Source organism: Haliotis asinina, chromosome 9, assembly GCF_037392515.1.
Source record: "Haliotis asinina isolate JCU_RB_2024 chromosome 9, JCU_Hal_asi_v2, whole genome shotgun sequence".
Classification (NCBI taxonomy): Eukaryota; Metazoa; Mollusca; class Gastropoda; order Lepetellida; family Haliotidae; genus Haliotis; species Haliotis asinina.
In genome coordinates this window covers 11,192,480-11,211,448 of record NC_090288.1, presented here as the reverse complement: position 1 = coordinate 11,211,448, position 18,969 = coordinate 11,192,480, and the positions used below count along the sequence as shown (strand labels likewise).

Genomic DNA, 18,969 nt, shown 5'->3' with positions numbered 1-18,969 from the left:
TTTGGTCCTTAGAATATACTGTTTGTGAGAAACATTATCAGTGGCGTTGGATGGAAACTAGCGACCAGTTTGTGGAGTGATTTAATGCATATTGTTTAGTGTGACATTCAGTCGCTCATTCCTCTGATCTTGTAACAAGATGATTTATCAAACCCTCTCAACCAAGATAGTTGCTGGTATGAGGTATATCTCCTTTGACCTGATTCTTAACAGACTGCTGTTGTGATATATACTACTGGAATATAGCTGAGGCATCCACTCTCAGACATTTAACACTTGTACTGAAACAGCTGGAAAATATGGCTCGAGAAGGAAACCATTTGGTGAAAGACGGCATCCACAACAACTATTCTAGGTAAACCTTTTATCAAGTGCATGTTTGTACGACTTCATGAGCAAGGTAGTCCATTGGTACAAATGTTGGCTTGTACCGTCAAAGACTCGGGTTCAAATCCAATTTCGGTACAATACGTATTCTCTGGAGCAAGTTGTGGATATCTCTCGTCGTTGGTGACATTAAGAGGAGTTGATCTCTCTGTTTCATGAAATGCCAATTTCAATATATTTGTATACACGATGAAATCACGTGCACAATATCGCTAACATTTCATGTTGCTTGAAGCCGCAAACACAACATTATTCAAGTAGAATGCTAGTGTGCCCATCACACCCACTCTGAAATTATCCAACTGCCGACGGAGGTGGAATGGCCTGGTGGGTTAAGTGTTGGCTCGTCTCGCCTAAGACCCGGGTTTGATTTCCCACATGGCACAACGTGTGAATCTAATTTCTGGCGTTCCCTACTGTGTTATTGCTGGAATAATGCTAAAACGGCGTAAAACTATACTCACTCACTCCCATTGTCGATGTTTCAAATCCAAGAATCATCCATCCTATTTATGATACTTATGACTGTCACCAAGAACGCCCACAACCTCACTGACATTAAACGACCAGGAAAAACAGAAATTTAAGTAAATGCATTAACTCTTGTAACCTGTGCTCCAAGGCTTCACCATCCATCACGACATTGTTTCGTGATGACCGCTTTATGGCAAATTGGGAAATAATCAATACACCATCGTCCCGTACAGTTGTTCGTTATCGTATTTCCTCAACATAAAACTATACTCACTCACTCCCATTGTCGATGTTTCAAATCCAAGAGTCATCCATCCCATTTATGATACTTATGACTGTCACCAAGAACGCCCACAACCTCACTGACATTAAACGACCAGGAAAAACAGAAATTTAAGTAAATGCATTAACTCTTGTAACCTGTGCTCCAAGGCTTCACCATCCATCACGACATTGTTTCGTGATGACCGCTTTATGGCAAATTGGGAAATAATCAATACACCATCGTCCCGTACAGTTGTTCGTTATCGTATTTCCTCAACATGTCTAGACGAGCTCTCATGGAGATAGCATTAGACCAAAGATCAGTATTATGGCCACATATTTAACGTACAACAATACTGAATATAGCTGGAGAGTGGTGGTTCCCTTTGTGATTGTCCAGGAACAACGTAATTTGGTTCATTTTGGCTATTTGAGTCTTTTATTTAAGTGTTTCCGTTGGGATAAGGACCACGTCGAGATCAAACTGGAAATGGACTGACTATTACATTTAGTTGTGTGGGTAATGTGTCGGGGAAGGTAAATGGGTGGGGAGGTTGAGGAGATTTTGAATTGTCTAAAAAATAGAAAATCATACTTTAAATACTGTGTTTATTTGTGTACATTTCGGGTCCAGATTCCACATTACATGAATGTAACCAAGACTCCGTTTTTATGTATTTTCCTATCAACTCCAGAATGCGGGTGCGTAATCAAATTTCGAAGGTAAAGATTGTCTTAATTACTGGCAAATAAATCTTCAGCTTAATTCATTTAAGATGCCAAGAGTTCCATTTTATTTACTTCTCTTGCAATGCTGTCAACAGAAATCAGCTGTCTTCAGTGTCAAAGTGGAAAGTCTCTGTACAGTCGAAGCTAGAATTCTGGAAGATGTTATTTTCTGTTGTTGACATTGTTTTGACACCTTATCTTTTCCGGCTCGCTGTTGTCTACAGAAATCCTGAAACAAACACACCTAATACTGCCCATGTTTTTCGATATATATTGGTTGGCAAGTCTTCATTTGTGCAGTTTCCACAAATGCGTGGTTTTTTTGTTGTTCTAGGTCGCGTACAGGAATATTCCAGCTATATGTCGGCGGTCTGTATATAATCGAGTCTGGACCAGAAAATCCAGTAATCAACAGCAATGAGCATCGATCTACACTATTGGAATACGATAACACATGTCCACCAGGTCAGGCAGAGAGTCTGACAACCCGATCCCATTACTCGCCTCCTACGGCAAGAATGGGTAACTGATGTCAAATTCTAACCCGTATCTCGACTGGCCCCTGCAACTAAACAGTCCCAAATTTCAGGTATTATTTACATGGCATATTAATTATAACTGATTAATTGTTGTAACCCAGCATTGGACGTTGACAGAATATCAAGGTCATGAGAGCTGAGACGGTAATGACACTACGTAGATGGCAATAAATTCTTTCAAATGACCAGCTGCACGCACAAACGCAGTGCATGGTTAGGGTTCATTTCCACAGCTCCAGGTTCACAGATTCAGAATCTTTCAGTGACAGGTATGTCATCAATACGACCTACTTCTGAAGGAAGCTTGACAGTTTGTCGTACAGTCCTTGAAGCGAATATACCCAAGAAAGCCCACGCAAGTATAGATTTCCTTCATTTCAGAAACTAGTTGTTAGTCAACAAGCTTGACAGTGCTTGCTTGAAATTTTGTAAAATGATGTTTGGACGAGTAATTAAACATTACAATATTTGCTTTAAAATGTATTATTGAAATATTTCCATGGATTTGTGTTTTAACTGAGTGTTGAGCTTTGTATGTTTGTATCAAAGTGAATACCACAATGTGCAGACATGAGTACGAGTGAATATGGTTTTACGTCGCTTTCAGCAATATTCCAGCAATGTCGCAGCGGGGAAACCAGAAATGGTTCCAGACGTTGTACCCATGTAGGGAATCGAACCCGGGTCATCGGCGTGATCAGCGAACGCTTTAACCACTACGCTAATCCACCGCCCGTGCAGACACGAAATGATAACTAGACAAAATACAGTAATGCATTCATAAATACTGGATTTGACCCCAGAAAAGCGATTAGTATCAAGACGCAAATAAACCGAACAACACCTAAAACAAAGGTAAGATATTGTGTCATATACACAATGTAGCGAAAGACCCGGGTTCGATTCCCTACATGCGGCATAAAACACACTCACTCTGACTGATATGGAACGTATTATCTACAGATCGCAATTACATAGCTGCGCTTTTGGTCAAAGCGTCAAAGCATGAAACGAATGAGCGAAATAATTAACGAAGGAACGAAGGAACGAACTCCTTTGCCTGACCGGATGCATGAACGAACACTTAGGTCTGAGTTGATTCGTACACATTAACGAGTTGGCAGATTTCACCTCACGTGGGGTCTGATCAGAATCAAACAGTTCCAAGCAGTCCGTGTTTGTTTCAAACCCAATTGGGACAACTGCAGAAATCGTCGATGCAATAATTGCTTTCTGATTTGTGTTGTTAAACAATTACTGACGGAGCCCCAGAGGGAATGGCAACTCGGATTCATTTCCGAAGTCCCATGTTTCTCGAATTCCATGACAGACATATCTGAAATCTTATTCTGGGGTGATGAAGCAGGAATCAACTCGCTTCACGATCTTGTTAGCTGTCGAGATTGTCATGCTTCGGTCCAGTCAGCTCAGAATGTAATATCCTCCTGGGGCCTCTCAGTTGAGAATATGTTCAGGAGTCTTGTACCGATTTAAACCGAATGTCTAATGATCCGTTATAGGCGCCATGTGGGAAAAAACGTTACATTGTATCTGTGTTCATAACTCAAATAATTTAGATATCGAAACTATAGACGGATGTGTGAAATTGTTCACATACAGATAACATTTAGAGTACCTAAATTTTGCTGTACGGTCGCTGAATTCTTACCGCCCATCAGACTTGAATCTCAGATTTCACTCTCAACTCCTTGGGGAGTATCTATGAATCCTTATTGTGTCAAGGGCTAGCGAGTTACCGTCAAAGTCGTTGCGTTGGTTTGTCGTAACTTCGTGCATAACTCTCACCATAGGTGGCGAGTGTTCTTGGTTAGACATCAAATTCGATCAGAATCCGTAGTTGAACAAGCACTGATTGGATTATTTGGTGTTTGATATTTGTTTCGCTTTTGAAAAGTATATAAATCCAGTAATTAACAGTGGCCATATTTCAAAATATTTAGTGCTGTCGCTGTCTTTTTAACAAGATGGCTTATGTTGAATGTGCCTACTGGTACGTTGAAGCGGTTGACATTTTGTGCGGAACTGTTGTTAGTGTGTTTAACTTCCTTTACTTGGAAAAGAAGGTGGCTGATGTAGTCAGCAATGTTTATCGATGTTATGGCCAGACAATGCACACACATAAGAAATGTTGATGACGTTTATTTAAAAACATATGTTGATGACGTTTATTTAAAAACATATGTTGATGACGTTTATTTAAAAAACATATGACGTTGGTAAAGAAATCACTGGAAATATCTGGCTTTGTATAACCTCTTGCAAGTTACGGAAAGGGTGGTGACTTTTGAAGCCATTAACTCCTTTGTCTCCGGATTACGTCATATCCGGAATGTCCCCGGACGTAGATACTAATTACTGGCTGCATCTAGCCGTAAGTGCTGCACCACAAGCATCGTGGTATCAGCTCATCCCCAGATTACAGAGGTGGGTAAATGTCATGCTGGCTAATGAGCTCTTAGGGGGAGATATGTGCGTCACTGCAGGCCGTTTTGCACGTCATTGTCCATCATTAGTTAGATTACTGTTAGTGATTATAACATTATTACGTCCTGGCTTTCTACGAAATCAGCGAATTTTGCATGTGAAGAAAGGTAGGTTAGTTAGCCACTGCTTGAAATTCATGGAATAGAATGTGTTCGTGCGCGTATGTGTGTATATGTGTGTGAATGTGTATTTATGCTGTAATCAGAGGATTGAGTGACTGAAGTGTATGTTGACATGACTGAGTGCATGTCTCAGTCAAACAGCGGGTGTTGTTTCTGATGCTTTCAATCTGACTGTGGCGCTACACAACATGCACTCGATCGTCAGCCATTAGGTTTTATTGTTATAAATGAAATGTTGTATAAACGAGGACGTTGAATCACACGACTCCACTAACTCAATAATTACATGATAGGTGCCACCATTTACTGACAAGATTTTATAATATATCGAAAACATTAGAAAAAATTATTTTAGGTTTTGGGTTTTGTTTTAACATACAGATTTACATACGCGAGGAAATATAGAGAGATTCTGAACATATATTCTACGTACGTTATATAAAGTATAAAACTACGGATGATATTCAGATTCCCTGCCATGTTATTATTTAAACTGGCCTAAATTACCTGTCACCTTTACTTCAGTATGTTTCAGGTGTTTCAGGATGTTTCAGGATGAAAAACAGAAAACTAAATGTTGCATAAATCAGCTCCCTTGTGTACTGGAAGATGGCGTCTCGTTTCCAATGAGTCTTTATTTGAAAATTGATGTTGCATGCAAGGGAGATCATGATGTCTTTGATATCAGTGGCATTGTAAATTGTATTATGGCATTTTAATTGAAATTTACATTTCTTTATTCCAAAAAGAAATAGGATATGTCTGAAAACACGATTATTACCTAGACATCACTGTGCTCCATTTTAAATATTTTAAACATCTGTAAATCGATAGGAATACTCCTTTGGAACAGACAATGGCAAATTTAACAAGAGACATAAACATTCTCAGTGTGTTATCAAGAGCTAGCAAAGATATTATATTATTAGATATTATATTAGTAATAATGTAATCACTCAATGATATCATGTTCAAGATTTCCGTTCATGAAGAGGTCGCTTGATACTTTTTCTTGACACTTTTATAGATATCAACAACAAGATAGGTAGTCTGTATTTCAGACCCTGAAACATACATACCCAAGAGGTGTGTGTGTGTGTGTGTGTGTGTGTGTGTGTGTGTGTGTGTGTACACTACAAAGCTACCCTCTGTCTTTCCTACCAATCTAAACTTCTAAGGCATTCATAAACCAAGATCTCGTCTGAAGCATACACTCGAGTGATGATACATTTGATTGATCCGTCCTATCGAGACAACCACCTGCGTGATGTAGAGACATGTCTTTGAAACAATTTCTCTCGAAAAAAGCCATCCAATGTAATACATCTTTGGTGGTCTTCACGAACGACGCAAATCAATGGTGCTATGACCAGTCAGCAGTTTCCGTTAACCCTAGCTTTAACGCCACTCCTGTCCCTACCGCATTCGTTTAATCCAAGATCTTACAACAACCTTTCCATTAATCCTACATATAATCTCAAATCTTAACCCCTGTCTCTTGATCTTAACCCAAACAATAACCATGGCGTTAAAATTATCCCACATGTGACCATAATCACTAACCTACACCCTATCTAGCTCTAGTGAGTGAGTGAGTGAGTGAGTGAGTGAGTGAGTATGGTTTTACAACACTTTTAGCAACATTCCAGCAATATCACAACGGGGGACACCAGAACTGGGTTCAGACATTGTACCCATGTGGAAAAACTTCAGCGTGAGAAGCGAACGCTTTAACCACAAGGCTACACCAGCGCCCCGCCCCGGCTCTAAACCGAACCTTTATCCTCATTTAACCCCAACCTTTGCCCTAATGTAAACCCAAACCCCATTCCCATCCTTACACATTAACCATAACATTACCCCTATACCTAACTTGAACCTAACCTTGGTCAAACCCGAGTTGTGCTTGAGATGTTTAATCCTGCGATATCTACAGAGCAATTACCCCTATTATCCTAAAATTTAACCCAGAACCCTAATCCAACAAATAGACTCAGTCTGTACTTACACGAGTCTCCGGATCCCACGGAATATTCAGGGCACGTAGCAACAATCACCTTGTTTTCTGGTCGGTGGAAGTTTTCAATGTACCCTGAAACAAAACATACTTTTATTTATTTTTTGTAACAACAATGAGAATTCTGAAATTGTCAGATAGCCTTCAGGCACCCTAATATGATTTGTGCATATTACATAACCTAATAACCGTCCGTTTTCGTTCCAAGGATGCAGAAGTGGTTACATCATCTGGTCTTGCATATTCCAGTGGCATATGAATTGAGTTTTCGCGTACTCTATTGAGGTAGTTGTGTGATTAGCGGCGATTGTTCTCCCGTTAGGCCTTGCTGCTGAGGCAGGTCAGTCTGGATGAGGAGGAAGAGGTCAGGTTTGCAGGTTACGGTAACATTTGTCTGGGGTCGTCATGTTTTGCAGTCGTGTTGAAAAGGAAGGATGAGTGTTTTTGTCTGAAGCTTGTTTGACTGGGAAAGCATCAAGCGCATTTGCTGCAAAAATGATTTCATAGACTGAACCCATTAGGGGATAGTCCATTTTGAAATCATTCCATCGACTGATTGACTCTTTGGTTACTTGACTTGATTGTGTATCGATTTGATTGATTGATTGATTGAGTTTAGGTTGACGTCGAGTTTTGTTACAGCATTTTTCCCAATGGAGATGGGGCGAGGGGAGAGCAGAAATGGTTCTACATATTGCAGCAATCGCAGTGAACGTAATTGATTTATTGAGTGAGTACTTCAGCATTTCTCTAGCAATGTCAGGACGGGAAGCACTAACAATTGGCTTCACACAGTCCACCCATTACAATAAGACGCTTTGGTCTGGCGGACATTACGCATGTCAGGAATGACATTAGTTTCAGTCCATATGGTAAACACTATGTGGTATACTATTAATGTCAGGACAATTCCAGACTAAAGTATAAAGAACTACTTCACTGCAGTCGTATAATGATAAATGTCGCAAAAGAGGTGCTTTGCGTTCTTAATGTAGTTTGGAGATATTTTTATGAGTCATCGCCATCATCTTAAGGCGGTAAAAGTATGTAACCAGCCACTGTATGCTGTACGTATATAGCGTATTTGTACATCACTTGATGATAATGCTGATGTAAACGACAACGCCACGACGACGATAATGATGACGAAATTGACGATGATGACGGATTAGTTGGTGATGACTACGTTCTTGATTATGATGATAATAATAACGTTGATGCTGATGACGATGTCGATGGTATTAATGATGGTGATGATGGCGATGATGATGACGACGACGTTGACAATGATGATGTTAATGATGTTGATGATATTGATGATGATGATAACTCTGATGACTTTAATGATGATGATAACGTTGATGATGATGTTGACGATGATGACTACGACGACGACGATGGTGATGATGATGATGATGATGACGACGACGACGACGGTGATGATGATGATGATGATGATGATGATGATGACGACGACGACGACGACGCCGTTGATGATGATGACTGGTGATGACGATGGTGATCACGACTACACTGCTAATAATATCGACGACAGCGACGATGATACAATTTTAGCAATAGGATCACTCATCATCTTGATTCTAGGCGTGCGTATAATAACTAGTACAGCTGACGTGGACTGTGAACGATCACACTTGTAACCTAATTTCGTGTGTGTGTTTACCCAAACACTTTATTTTGTATTAAACATGTATTTATCATTATCAAAAACATCATTTCCAAACAGTTTCGAGGAAAAGAAAGACGATGTGTTTAATGTAGTGTGGTATTTATTGCAACACCCCTTAACACAAGGAGGACGTTGAAAGAATCTGTGATTACCTGCACGTAAGTGGTCGTGTATATCATCATCTGTTAGTCTGAGATACACAGCCTGGTTGTAAACCTTGCCGGCGCTGGTACACCAGCGACCAGTCAGCTTTTTACTATCAAGAACAAACTCATGGTATACCACAGTAATAACCCTCTACTACCACTGCTCGGGGCTCTTGTCCAATGAGATATCGGCTGGTCTCGCCGACTGCAGTAAAAGTAGAGGACAGTACCCTTCATCGCATATTCATTCAGACCGAGATATTTAGCTCTGCTATGTAAGCTGGTGATTCCTCGACAGGTGTTCGGAGTTCAGTCTTATACTGTCTGTTTCTCCCTGTTTTTCATTATCATTTTCTTATAACCCTAGCTTTTGTATCGGAAGAATATATTGAAGAATGGGACAATTTTGTTACAATTTTGCGTCTTTTAGTTAATAATTGACATTTTAAATGATAATTTATAAAAAAAATAAACAAAAGGTACATATTCTCCCTCTAAGAGACTTGGCAGTGAATAGCTTATAATTACGTACATCCATGGGTTATATAAGCATTCAGTGCAGTTACCAGTGACGTTGTAGAGTAATCGCCTTAATTGAACAACGACCAGACTCTAGATAGGCCAAAGGTCCGAGTTCGATTCCTCGAATGGGTACAATATTTGGTGTCCTCAGTCGTGATATTGCTGGAATATTACTGAAAGCGGCATAAAACCACATTCAAACACTAATCCTGAGCATAACACAGATCATGGGACCTAGGCGTGTCTTTACATACGTGTATGTACTTATAACGCTGATGTGCGCAGTTGTTGAAAATATCCGACGTACAAAGGCGTAACCCAGCAACGAACATAAACATAAGACGTGCTGCGGTATCAGTGGTATCACATAAACGAAATATACACTAAATAAACTAAACCTCCTCGGTAAAGACAGCCTGTCTCTCGTAAGATTCACTCTATAATCAGATATGACTGGATATGTACGATACACATAGACATGTATTACAAACAATGTATACATGAAATTACGCACATTTACTTTTCTGCTTCCAGGTTTTAAGTGAAATTTTGCTACCTGTATGTTTTATTTCAAATTTAAGGTTTATAAATTTTACAATGCACACTCTGTAATTTTTATTGGATTCGTATTTCCAAAATACCTTGCCACGAATACATTAACAATTCTGGGCGTCAGCATAGTATATGCCTCAAAGTGCTATCATTATTTATTTTGATATTGCCTACCGGAATTGAGAGTACATTAAATAAATTATTCTTTTCGGTGGTTTTGAAAAGTAGATTCAATGCCAGGAAAGAAACGGAATGCGGGATTCTGAAATGTTGCAGCGGAAGGAATATCTTACTTAAGTAAGCTGAACTCGCCTACGTTCGCCGAGAAGTTGAGTTTTTCTTGGTGTTTTTCAAACTTTACATGTCGCTTTTAGCAATATTCCAATAAAATCACGCAATAGGGATGGCATTGCAGATGAGTATTTCGTATACTGGTGTAATCGGATCAGTTTGTATTACGATGACATCAGTGGGTGAATGAGTTTAGTTTGACGCCGCTATTAGCAATATTCCATCAATGTCCCTGTAGAGGACACCAGAAATAGGCTTCACACGTTTGACACATATGGAGAATCAAACCCAGGTCTTCTAGCAGTATTACAGCACATTCTTGACCAACTCGTGTTATTCCGGGACAAGCCCAATTGGAGGTTACGGAAAGGGGAGAGCGGTTAAGAATGACACCATAAACTGGGCTTCATACATTGTACCCATATGGGGAACCCGATCGACGAAGGAACGCATGAACCACAGGGCTGCCCCCAACGATCGAGGAGATTTAACAACAGACAAGTATGCATTACCCCGACATTTTGAATGAGCGGCGATCCCTACCCCCATCGGTCATGATAGATGGAGGGTTAGCCACGCGTTCCCGGAGGTGAAGGTTACATGACAGTTTACAAGTTGACATGGGGGTTAGGGTGATTTTAACACGCCCCCCTGTTAGTGATATGAGCGAGGGGTGAGAAGGGGTTACAACGATATTAGATCCACATCACCCTGGCTGTCAGTCAATACACGAGATGAATTACTGTGTAAGATTCACGGGGTTGACTTCTTCAGTAAACTGAAAAGGAGCCCCACTGAGATGAGATACTTCAGTTATCCTCTAGCATTGCAGGGGAGCGCTGTAGGATAACGCTTAGTCTCTGAATATATGTAAAGTTGACAGTAACCAACAAACCCATTTAAACCAAAAAGCTACAGGGAGACCGGATACTGATCCTGAGGACATCAATATTTGCTTCATTTAGGTCTTCAGCATTGCAGAGACGGCGAGACAGTAGGGAAAATATCGTGGTCTAGGGACTGTGAGACAGACTAGTGAACGGGCAGTGAGGTTCCATTCTCTTACAATGCCCTATATGATTGATGTAAAAGATTAGGGTTCTTATTGAAGGGGCGGTGGGGTAGCCTAGTGGTTAAAGCGTTCGCTCGTCACGCCGAAGACCCGGGTTCGATTCCCCACATGGGTACAATGTGTGAGGCCCATTTTCTGGTGTCCCCCGCCGTGATATCGCTGGAATATTGCTAAAAGCGGCGTAAAACCAAGCTCACTCACTCACTCTTATTGAAATACCCGTGAAGGTCCAGGTTAGAATATTGACCTTCACTAACGGGATGTTAGCCATCCCCGTTGCATAGATCGATCCTCGTGCTGTTGATCACTTGATTGTCTGGCCCAGACCCGATTATTTCCCGACTGCCGTCATATAGCTGGAATATAGCTGAGTGCGGTGTAAAACTGAACCCACTCACACTTATCGGGGTCTTATTGTACTTTTAGCACAAGGCTACCGTTTTATGTACCGATCTATGAACCACTTTGTCCAAGGACTTGACAAAATGAATCTGTACAATGGACGGATTTGTCTTTGGTGATGATACGTACATATGTCCATGTCACAATTCCTAAACGATGTTGTAAAAGTTTAATATTGGCTCGAATCGCCAGGTACCTCTTTACAAGGAACTGTCCACTGAACGATTCCGCCAATGTCACATGTGCATCCGATTCTGAATGAATCTATCTATAACATACGACGGGGAAAAAGTGATCGTATCCTGCATGCTGCATCTTGAGTTGTATACTCCCCAGGGAGTTGAGATTGAAATACGATGTGCTGTTGAGATTGACATCCAGTGATCGAGGGGAAAAATACCAGCGCCTTGAGCATGCACTAGTGCGTGGATATGTGCGCTATCTATCTATCTATCTATCTATCTATCTATCTATCTATCTATCTATCTATCTATCTATCTATCTATCTATCTATCTATCTATCTATCTATCTGGCCCAGATACTCTCGAAGACAAGTCAACAGGTAAGTCATGGCGATTTCAGAACCGTGAAGGTCCTGGGTAGAATAGGCCTTCAGCAACCCATACTTGCCATAAAAGGCGAGTATGCTTGTCGTAAGAGACGACTAACGAAAAAACGAAATAAAACAACACATTTGCTTACTTTATCAAATGTTCCGATATCTGTTGATGTACAGAGAGGTATGCTTAGTACTGTCGTTCCACAGACAGATCGTTGCGGAACGACTATGAACACATGTAATTGCGCTGATCGACACTCATGCTGCTGATCACTGGATTGTCTGGTGTATATGGTACAGACCGCCGCCATATATAGCTGAGTGCGGCGTAAAACTCAACTCACTCAGTCATGGCTATTTCAAGTGGGCTTCATTTTACAGACGTGCACCAGTACATGAGCCATCTTATGAACGAAGGAAGTGCATATCTCGATATGTGCTCTTATAATTTGATAAAAAATAATTGACTTTCCGATCAAGGTTGAAATTAAAAAACGAAAATGGAGAGAACGAATATTTCCCTGATGTTTTTATGGTGTGGATGAACTGGCGTAAATAATGCAGTTGCGAGTGATTCGTTCTTCTTGAGCCAGTACACACAAGGAAGTTGAAATAGCCATCTGTGTTGCCCTTCCCATAATTCATATAATCCGATTTACTTAGACCAGAATGCTTTGTACAAGTTTTTTTTCTGAAAACACACATCACGCCATACGAAATACATGCGGAATGATTTTGAAGCTACACAGTGAACATTATTACAGAATCACTACATCAATACTGCTTGAGACAGATAAAATGTTTTTATATCATACATTAACGATATGCGAACTACACGAGGAGGGATTTAAAGTTAGACAGTAAATGTTCATACAATATCACTGCACCTTTGCTGCGTGAGACAAACTTTAAATAGCGGAAAAAGCCGAGTGAACCCGAGTGTCTTTAGCGCAAAGTAGTTACGACAGGAAACTAATGAAGCATCCGTGATATTTGGAAAAGTACAAAATCTACGTTTACTCGGAACAGAACAAAACGAAACCATGTTGTAGCTGACCTATTGGATTATATACGATCTAGTGAATCCCCAACGAGGTATTTCCGAACACTCTCCGGAATAAATTAATGTTGAAAACCCCGAGCCGTGGCCGATGGATAAATCTGTCAGATCCAATTTATTTCCACTTTCCCATATAAATCAGTCGATCTCGAAAGGAACTGAATCTATCGTATTCGTGTCCATCACTTTGAGAAAGACTATTGGCGACATTAAGTGGCAAGGTGTCAACGTGGAAATAGGGTTACATCTGTACATCGGGCATGATGAATGACGAGTTATTCGTGGACACACAAATTCATGCCACATGCCACTTAGGATGCTGGTCAACTGCTGAAGTAGGTCACTGTCGCCCTTCATCACTTCAACTGATTAAGCTCCCTGGACGTTGCTGTGTCTTATATCCACATACACTCTTCAAAAAAAGAAACGCAAAATGAAATTGAAAAATGATACTTACAAGTTTGTGAACATATATAAACTCAAACATTTTTTAAGGGTAGCACTTTGTTTCTGGAATGTTTTAGAAGATCATGCTTGCCCAAACGCAACCAAAAATGATTCTGAACGATTTTATCAATCAGGATTGTCATGATGTGCGTGGATGTCATGCAGCATTGAATATCAGGCACAATGAATGTTTCTTACGTGCAACGCATGAGTTCAGCATGTGGCTATAAACGACCCAAATGAATGTCACAATTTCATCCACGATCTTTGCAAGTACGGCTCATGGGACGTCTCAAGGCTGCCGATCGAAATCAGGCCGATTGCAAGCTGGCGAATGAAAGAGTGAGGTGGCAAGGATCTTCAACATTCACTCCAGCACAACAACTCGACTGGGGGATCGATTTCGTCAAACAAGTTCGACAAATAACCGTCCAAGATCAGGAAGACCTCGAGTCATCACACCTGCACAAGATCGGTTCATCCGGGTAACTCACCTACGGGACTTTGGAGCCCGAAGAGTGTCTGATCAGAAAATTAAGAACCGTCTCCGAGAAGTAGGAATACCCGCCAAACGTCTAAAAGTTGCCCCCTCCTTGACATGACTACATCGACGTCGACGAGTGAGATGGTGTAACACGGTGCTGCCATGGAACCTGGCAAACTGGAGTCGCATGTGGTTTAGCGATGAATCCCATTATCTCCTTAGGCAACGCGATGGTAGAGACCTTGTCTACAGACGACGTCAACTGCATCAGACAGGTGGACAGATTCAGCAAGGCGAGAGTGTTATGGTGTGGGGGGGGGGCGATCTCATACACCCGCGGATCAGAACTTGTGCTTGTCCAAGGCAATCTGACGACCACTCGATACATCGACCAAATTCTCCGTCCGCACGTCCTTCACCTTGTTAACCGTCAACGGCAGTTCTTCCAACAGGACAACGTCAGGTCCCACACAGTACGTACCACCGTGGACTACCTGGCCAATAACAACATCAATACCCTCCCCTCAACTGGCCCCCCTATATCCCCACATGTCTTTCAATGTATCAGTGATTTTCGAATACAGTTGCAAGGCGTCGTAGTGTCATCTTGATTTGCTCGTAATTCATGCAGATTATATACTGAACAGCAAAAGAAAAAATGAAGCGCCATTAAAGCAAGCGTACATCTTTGATATAACTTCTGCCTCAGAATTTGGCAAAACGCCAGAGTTGCGTTTCTTTTGCGATTCAGTATATATGTATCAACAGATGTGGCGTCTGACTAATACTGTTGTCATTAGTATAATACAAGCAGGTCGAATTAGGAGCTTAACTGGGGGCGCATGATGATAGTGATAGAACTAACGGGTCAACTTAAAAATATAATTATACATCTGAGTTAAATCACACTCGCGTGCCAACATTCCGGGAACAGTGCTCAAAGCAACAGTCAACATTCGCAACTCACGATATTTCGCGGGGAGCGGTATGGTAGCCAAGTGGATAAAGCGTTCGCTCTTCACTCCGAAGACCTGGGTCCGATTCCACACATGAGTACAATGTGTGAAGCCCATTTCTGGTGTCCTAAAACCCGTGATATTGCTGAAATATTGCTAAAAGCGCGTAAACCTGAACTCACGATATTTCGAGGTGACTGAAACTCGAAATTTCCGAAATTCCACACATGGATAGTAATGGGGATGCTGTTGTCACTGGATTGCCTGGTCCAGACACGATTATTTACAGACCATGGCCACTTCCATGTAGTTTATTGCCGAGTGCGGCGTAACACTAAAGTCACTCCCACTAATGAGGAGAGGTTTAGAAGGAGATAAAACAAAGGAACAGCTTCGAGATGGCGCTAATATAGAAAGCCGTCTTGACGTAAGAAAAGTATTTTTCAACGGATATGTCATGCATCTTTGAACAGAGTCAAATACTGGCAGACAAGGTAACCGCTCCTTACGACAAGCATGGACCAAGTCTAACTCGGATGGGTTTTTCTCTTCTCGTCCTCGTCCCCCGGTGCGATCTACTGAGCAAGACGAAACTGTTTACAACATAGCCGCATGTGCCTTGTAATTCTCAACGCCTGATGTCCGGTTTATCTCTATAAACAAAGTAGTCAAGGTAATTAACATTCTTGAAAGCACGTGTGTTCATGCAGACAAGGCTGAGATTCATTGCAGAAGATATTTCATGAGGGTTTCTAACCTTTAAGTTTAAAACAAAGACACGGTTGTTAGAACTTTTTAACCAACAACACGATTCTAATGTAGAATGTTTACAAAGACGTCTAATTCGATTTTTCAAACAATAACATTACATCTGAAATTCAGTTCATAGAAAACGCAATAATTGTATTGCTTGCAGATCGAAAAAGACTGAAAATAATGTACAATGAAATTCAAACTCTAGAACAACATTACCAAATGTCTTCTAAAATATATGTATTTAGTAAAAGCAACTTCATTCTTAACAGACCAATGAGACTTTACGCGAGGCTATTGTCAAAAGTAGAGTATTATTGGCATATACTGCTGAAAGTTTGTTAAGGAACACCACTTCAGTTGATACAGCAATTATTTGTGTATATTTGAAATAGCCTAAAAATATTGCGTGAAGACATGTTTTATATTAAACAATGGTCCGTTGTCATATGTTACACAATGACAACAAACAACCTGTGATCAATTTTCAGCCTGTGATCAGCGAGCACAATGAGAGTACCTGGCCAACGTCAAAAATCACGAAAGTCTATTTAGTGTTCACAAAAACAATCTCAACAAGGCATTTTTGGATCCCGACAGCATTTTGTCTGATGCTCACAGTAAGCGCCCAGATATTGCTAGCTGAATAGTGTAATACACCTTAGTAAGAGCATTGCCGAGTTCCTCTAAAGTTGCCGGAAGGACTGAACGTCTTGAGATGGGGTCTGCCGCTCGTTTCACGCGTGTATCGAAGGGTGGAGGTCAGTTGGCCAGGCTGGCCACTCATGGTCTGCTGCCCTGAGAAGGTTGTCGGCAACCTTGGCACGACGATGTCGTCCCAGGGGCGGTGTGATATGCGTAGTCTAGTGGTTAAAGCGCTCACTCGACATCCCGAACACCTGGGATCGATTCCTACACCTACAATGCCCCCTCTGTCATGCGCAAAGCTATCACCCTGTCCCGCTGTAGCATATGAAAACCGTTCCTCCAAACTGGACTGAGCCTTAATTATATAATTATATATTCCGAGACTAAACTCTAGTCTACAAGCTTCTACTTGGACGTTAAATTTGAAATGAAAAAAAAGGTCATGAACGTTTCTTTTATTCAAAGGGCATTTTGGAGCAGCACACATAATCTTACTTGTAAAAAGTATGACATATAATGATGAGCGACGCAGCAAATGCAAAAATAATGAGCAATCGGGGACAAATAATTTCGAATTTGAAACCTGACTCTTATTGTTAATCAAAATGCCAAGGAGAAGAGGATAAACACAAGAGTTGAATCCGCCCACGTTAACAAAGGCAGTTCAGCAGCAAGCTTTATCGCTGGTACGTTGACTTTTAGCGGCGATGGCCACCGTCACATTGCGTTAGAAATCTCACGATGGATCCAAGGGATGGGAGCGGTGGGGGTAGCCGGGCTCTCCCCAAATGGGTACAATGTGTGAAGCCCATTTCCCCCTCCCCACACCCACCCACCTCCCACTCCCGACGCGATATTGAAGTAAGCGACGTAAAGACTCACTCACTCACTCAAACGGGTTGTAAGACATGCGTCCCAGAGAGTGAAAGTTACCTGACATGTTTAAATCGACAAAGTCCTGAGGGTCACGATGAACGTAACACGTACGTCCCTTGTACGTCAAGTGAGCGAGGGGTGAGATTAGTTTGAAGTGGAATTAAGGCTATATCGCCTAGACTGTTAGTCATTACTCTTGATGAATGGCTGCGTTAGATTTATCAATGCCGGTTTAACACGTTATTCCCAAGTTAAAGTTTTGTCTTGTTAACAGGAGTGGTGGCGATAGACTGAACGTTGCGTTCAAAATGCAGGGTACATGTGCACCGACTTCCATGTACATGTACGAGTGCACATTTGTAACAGCCAACGAGAACGCTGGCGTGCATTAGTGAGTGCGCCTGCGCCTGCTTGTATCAACCAGTACAAGTGGTGACGTTTTAGTGCTACAACCGCTATTTAACAGGAATTGCCTACTCAGACCCATAACTCCGACGCCCAGCCGACCAGCCCTTGTTTTATTCCCTTAATTCCGGGAGCAATAAAATTTTATGTTGTGCGTCTGACATAAACAGCGCCTTTACGGCATTTTTTTGCAATAGTGCTATCGTTATGGTTCGAACTCGGACCTTTGACGTGATTAAAGAGCATTTGAACTAAGCTGCTGAACCGCCGATGGATTATACCGACCCCCAAACATTTCTTGAGACACCTTTGTATAGTTGTCCTGTATATAAACATCTCTTACAGACGTCTTAAAGAACTATAGGAGCTTTTGCGCGTTAAATCTCAGTTGTATATCTTGAATACGGTTAATAAACAACAATATTTTTTTCCTATCCGATAACTTGGAAACTTCAAAGTGTCATTTGTCGATTTATTGGGCATGGTTACCGGTGTCAGTGAGACACCGTGGTGGACGTATAAGGCAGACGCCCCATGACGCTATGACCCATTACATGTGTGCAGATTTAGCAAGGGTGTCATCACGTGCGGTGTAGACACATCAATTACAAAGAAACATACGTGCATTGATGCATGGATGAAAGCGAGACCCTGAAACGGTAGTGTTCCCGAAAGGCATTAAAATGACCTCACAAAACGCTCATGTAGGTATCTGCTTTCATGAACTGAAATTTGAACACAGAAGCAACAGCCAAGAATAGAAAGTTTATTGTTAAAGTCACCTTGACTATTGTCAAGTCAGAGTAAGTGGTAATTCTTCACTAGCATTATCAACCTATGCGTGACGAGTTGGTGAGTGAGTATGATTTTATGCCGCTTTTAGTAATATTCCAACAATACCATGTCGAGGAACACAAGAAATGCGCTTAACACCGTATGTCCATGTGGGAATCGAACCCGAGTCTTCTACGTGACGAGCAAACACTTTAACCATTTAGCTACCCCACCGCTCCGTATGTGAAGAGACAGGGCACCAAGATATTTCTGACACGCCTACATGTAACCTAT

The 18,969-nt window shown here is 41.3% G+C and overlaps 1 protein-coding gene across 1 annotated transcript in view; it reads right to left on the bottom strand.

Annotated features, from left to right (window-relative positions):
• Positions 1-18,969, bottom strand: part of LOC137296080 (uncharacterized) — a 42,649-nt gene that overhangs the window by 10,015 nt on the left and 13,665 nt on the right. The window contains exon 3 of the mRNA XM_067827742.1: positions 7,029-7,112. Coding sequence (XP_067683843.1) covers positions 7,029-7,112 — 84 coding nt within the window. The remainder of the gene's footprint in view (positions 1-7,028; positions 7,113-18,969) is intronic.